This window comes from Phoenix dactylifera, chromosome 1, assembly GCF_009389715.1.
Source record: "Phoenix dactylifera cultivar Barhee BC4 chromosome 1, palm_55x_up_171113_PBpolish2nd_filt_p, whole genome shotgun sequence".
NCBI classification, from domain to species: Eukaryota; Viridiplantae; Streptophyta; class Magnoliopsida; order Arecales; family Arecaceae; genus Phoenix; species Phoenix dactylifera.
Genome location: NC_052392.1, coordinates 19,343,650 through 19,348,762, shown reverse-complemented (window position 1 = coordinate 19,348,762; position 5,113 = coordinate 19,343,650). Strand labels below are relative to the sequence as shown.

The window sequence follows — 5,113 nt, the reverse complement described above, 5'->3', positions numbered from 1 at the left end:
TAAATCTTTACACCAAGATTAGCTGAATCAGTAGGGATCCATACCGGTCAGTTACTGGTTGGTATGGTACTATTTCGGTATAAAATGAACCGAACGGTTTACCTCGATTCAAGATGCTATTTTCATGCTTTTTGAGATATTGAAAGAGGAGAGAGGGTCGAACCAATTCAAACCGCAAATGGAACAGTTTAAACCGATTCAAATTAGTGCAAACCAAACAGTACGTACCGTTTTTGCCCTAAATCGTCTAGCTCAGAGCTATTCAAGCTAAACCAATGCGAACCGAACAATACATACTGCTTTTACCCCTAACTGTCCAGCTTAAAGATGTTCAAGCTATTTTCCGAAAAGAATTGCCAAACCGTACTGGATCCATGCTAGTTCGGTTCGGTATGGGATAAACCAAGCGGTTCGCACTAGTTTTGCTTTGAACCATCCTGTTTGGAACGATTTAGGCTATTCCCCAAAAAAAATATCAAATCGTACTGGTTCCATGGTGGTTTGGTTCAGTATGAAATGAACCGGATTGTTCAACCCAATTTAGCAAACCATACTTTACGATCTTGGACGCCGCCACCTTAAAACCGCTCAAAAATTGAAACAGATTTTGCAACTTCACCAGCAAATCCGTAGGCGAAGATATCCTATCTCTAATACTATATTGCCATTAGACGCTACACGAAATAAGCCAAGAAACTGCCACCCATTCTAGATCTCAAAAATAAGCTAAGAAAAATACATTTCCAGCAAATTTTGGGCCCATCATATATCATTCCAAAAGAGAACAAGTTTTCCATTTCTGACATTAAATCTGAAACCGCATCTGAAAATATCTGCAGCTTTGACAACATTCTTCCAAAAACTGCATACTCTACATGAAGCTTCGACCAGAAAAGAGTCCAAGTTGAATCTCCTGAGATGACCCATACCTCTCTTTTAAATTCAAGATCCTCCACCAAGCAAGGTTCAGTTCTATAGAGATCTTCATTAGATAGCACAGTATTTAGGGCAACTCTTTTCTACCATTCTCCGAGATGTTTTCTTTTTTTGCGTCGATCACAGCATGCCTTTCAAATAGTACACTCTCAAATAAAAGAGAATGCCTTGGTTTCCAGTTGGCCACAATAACATGTCTCCCGGAACACTACTGAGATGAAAGTTCTGTTTTTTTGGGTAGTTAATAGGCATTTCTAAGCCTCCATCCAATGGCATGGCCAACAAAATGTGATTATGGAAACCGTTAAGTTAGCTACTTTGTGTTGGCTATATGAGAATATAGAAATATTAAACTCATACAATATATCCAGAAAAGTGTTCAACACTGAACCAATAACAATTCCAGATCATGATTGTGAACAGGTCGACATTGGTTTTACAGGCACTTAAATCTCAAAGAAAAGTTTTATATAACAAAAACTATGAACAAATGGTAGCACTTAATCAGCTGTGCACTGCTGCATCTCAATAATCTCATTTACCAGGAGAGATTAGCTGGATCGTTGCCATGACTGAACATTCTCCTGTACGCGGCGAATAAGCTTATGCACCAACTGCTCATTGAAAGATGGGTCTACTTGCAAAATGTTGGATACAAATTCCGTGGCTTCTTCACATCTTTTTGCTTTACAGTAACCATCAACCATAGTCCTATATGTCAGTTCAGTAGGCTTGTGGTCGTGCTGCATCATGTAGCTGATAACATCACTAGCTTCACTGAACATCTCCAAATTCACATAACCACCAATGAAGGTATTATAAGTCACCAAGCAAGGAGGAATACCTTTAGCCATCATCTCTGACAGAATCCTCATGGCTTCATGCATGAGCCCTTGCTTGCAAAATCCATTGATCACAGTGTTATAAGAAACTACATCTGGTTTAATTCCTGACCTTTGAAGTTGCCTCAGCATATCTTCTGATTCCCAGCACTCTCCAGCTCTGGCATACAAGTCCATTAAGCTATTATATGTGATGAGATCAGGCTGCAGCCCACTCTGATGGATCAAATCATGCATATCACGAGCCCGGCCATACATCCCATGCTTTGCATAGATTGAAATCATTGAATTGAGGATAACTAAATCAGGCCTGTACCCATTCCTCTTCAGTTCCTCAAATGCTTTCTCCATGCCGTTCAACAATCTACACTTGAAGTTGGCAAGCACAAGTGTTCGTAAGATCACCCAGCTTGGGAAGACCCGACCATCATAAACTTCTTTTTCCATTGCTTCAATCCCTTCGATGTGTTTTCCCTTTGCATAGCATTGGAGCAACAAAGAATATGATAGTTCATTAGGCTTGAAGCCCTTGTTCCTCATATCTTGCATAACAGACTCTGCAGCTACCCAATCACCTTTCCTAGCTATCGCATTCAATAGTGCATTGTAGGTAGTAAGGCAAGGGCTAAAGCCAGCCCTAACCATCTTATCATACATCCTCAAAGCATGAGTCCCCAACCCACACCGGCCATATGCAGCGATCAGAGTGTTGAAGGTATCACGATCAGGTTGAACCCCTCTGTTCTTCATCTCTCCAAACACCTGGCTCACATACTTCTCCATACCCCTTTTACCACACATTGCCAGCATTGTGTTCCATGTAATCCTATTGGGGACACACCCATTAGACTTCATCTCACAAAGTATGTTCAACATCTCTTCCAACTGTGATTTCTTCCCAAGCATTCCGAGAATAGTATTATATGTGCACACATTTGGAACGCAACCCAACTTCTTCATTCGATCAAACAAAGCCAGAGCCTCATTCTCCTTTCCAGCCTTACCATAGGCATTTATAACAGTGGTGTACGTAACAGAGTTGGGCATGATACCCTTATTAGTCATCTTATCTAACACGGCTGCCCCTTCTTCATAGAAACCAGCTCTAGCGTATGTTGCTACGAGCTCATTGAAAGTAACAGCATCTGGGGTGCAGTTATTATCCTCCATTTCCTTCAAAACACTCAGTGCCTCGGTATAATTTCCTGCCTTCCCATACACCTGTAACAGAGAATTATACGTGACAATCCCTGGAACAAAGCCCTGAGACTTAACTTGTCTGAAGAACTCTGATGCCTCCTCTAACAGCCCTCCCCTTCCACAAGCCGATATGACAGTGCTACAAGTGAACTCATCGAAAGCCACCCCGCTGCTCTTCATCTCATTCAGAAGGGCCGATATCCTATTCCAAGACCGGCCCATGCGACCATATACATCAAGCACTACATTGTAGGTGACCAAGGTGGGCGATAGTCCTTTCTCCTTGATCTGTTCAAATAAGGCAATGGCTCTATCGTACTTGCCTGCCCGGGAATAGGCATGGAGCAAGGTAGTGTACGCACGGATATCAAGACAGTAGTCCTCCAGTGGAATAGAATCAAACAGCTTGGAGGCAATGGAATGCTGGGATTGTCTGCCCAGCACCCGAACGATGACTTCGATTGCCGGGGCATCTAATTTGGCTCCTCTGACGTCCGGATTGGAGGCGACCCATTCAAACAAGAGGAGGGCTCTCTCCCAATTCCCCGAGCGCTCGAGCCCCTTCAAAAGGCTGATCAAATCCAGGCCAAAAATCTCATCTTTTGCCGATTCCAGATAGGAATTCAATGCGGGGAGAGGCTGTTTGATGATGGAATTGAGCAAAGACTTGCCTTTTCTGGAGAGGAATTCCAGGCGGCGGTCCTGTAGGCCTCCTCGGAAGCCCTCTTCGCCATTGCCGAGCCGAGGCAGGGAGGCCGGGGAGGGCTTCTCCTCGTGAATTGACGACAGGGCGAGCTCCAAGGAAGGAAAGGTGGGATTTTTATGGGACGGGGTGGTGCGATTCTCTTCGGTGAGGTGTTGGAGTAGGGAGTCCAAGGGAATGGACTTGGAGGGAGAGGGGGGAGGAGGGGGGAGGGAAAGGTTGAATCTCGTGGGATGATTTGAGGGTTTTTGAGGTGGTTTTGTGGTTTGGGTTGGCAACGTTGGCCGGTTGGGGAAGAGGGTTCCCTCCATTTTTTGCGCGAGGGGGAAGAGAGAGAGAAAGAGAGAGGATTTAGGGGCTGTGGAGATGGCTTCAATGTGTTTGGCAGTCTAATCTTGCATGGTTGGTCTCAAACCATCCATGCCGCTCTCCCATATCCACTTCCCACACTCCGGCTCAAAAGAGCTTGACTAGAGACAGGAGGTTAGAGCCTTGTTATTCCTCACTTTCCTAGCCTGCCTGGAGTGTGGCAAAGTCTATTGTTTTGTTGAATCTCATGGAGAGGATGTCCCCTTATAAGCACCAATAGAACACCTTATTATTTTTTTAAAAAAAAATTAAATATTAATTTGGAAGAAAAATTATATCCTACACGGTATGTATTATGGGGCCATGCACATCGCCAATCGCAACCGCTCATTCTTATATTGGTGTATCGAGATAAACATCTGATGAATATCTCGTATTAACAATCGAAAGATGGTCGAAAGAAAAAATCTCTATTTGATGGGGCTTCTTCCTATACCTATTCTTTCTATACCTATGAATTCCATTGGACCCAGAAATGAGACATTGGAAGAATCTTTGTAGAACATACATGTATGATTTGTCGCATGCACGGCCATATGGTGCATTCTGTGTATGATATAAATTTTCAATTTGGAGCCTCGCTATTGCTTGTGTATGTTTTGTGAATTCCTTCATACAGTTAGGATGCTAATTAGGCAAGTTGGCAAGAACGCCATATTTAGAAAAATAATTGTACCTTTTGGACTTGCAAGTAATTTGACATTGGTCTATGGAGCTGCAGGTTGGGTTCCTTGAGAGAGGTGGCTAAACATATGAGGCGAGGCGACCATGAGTAATTAAAAATCCGTCATGGTCCTTTTATTTGACATTTTTCAGCAAAACTTGCTGGCTCTGCGTAAATCTTAATGCTGGAAAATCCAAAGCATTGCTGGCTACCCTACAAAGAAGTTTCCTCTGCACTTCATCCCGACCAACTTCTATCAATTGATAATCTACAACTGTGATTGAATTGTCTTTGTCAGCTTATTGCATCCATCCCTCATCAGAAAATGCAAAAAAAGCACTCACGAAACATCACAGCATGGATTGTCATGTAAGCTATAAACTAAACTCCTACGTGTTG

At 43.0% G+C, this 5,113-nt stretch overlaps 1 protein-coding gene across 1 annotated transcript; it reads right to left on the bottom strand.

The window, feature by feature from the left end:
* Positions 1 to 1,274: 1,274 nt before the first annotated feature.
* Positions 1,275 to 4,205, bottom strand: LOC103701530 (pentatricopeptide repeat-containing protein At2g18940, chloroplastic). Its single transcript, XM_008783613.3, has one exon. The coding sequence runs from the start codon at positions 3,990 to 3,992 to the stop codon at positions 1,488 to 1,490; it is 2,505 nt and encodes an 834-aa protein (XP_008781835.1). The 5' UTR covers positions 3,993 to 4,205; the 3' UTR covers positions 1,275 to 1,487.
* Between the last annotated feature and the right edge of the window lie 908 nt (positions 4,206 to 5,113).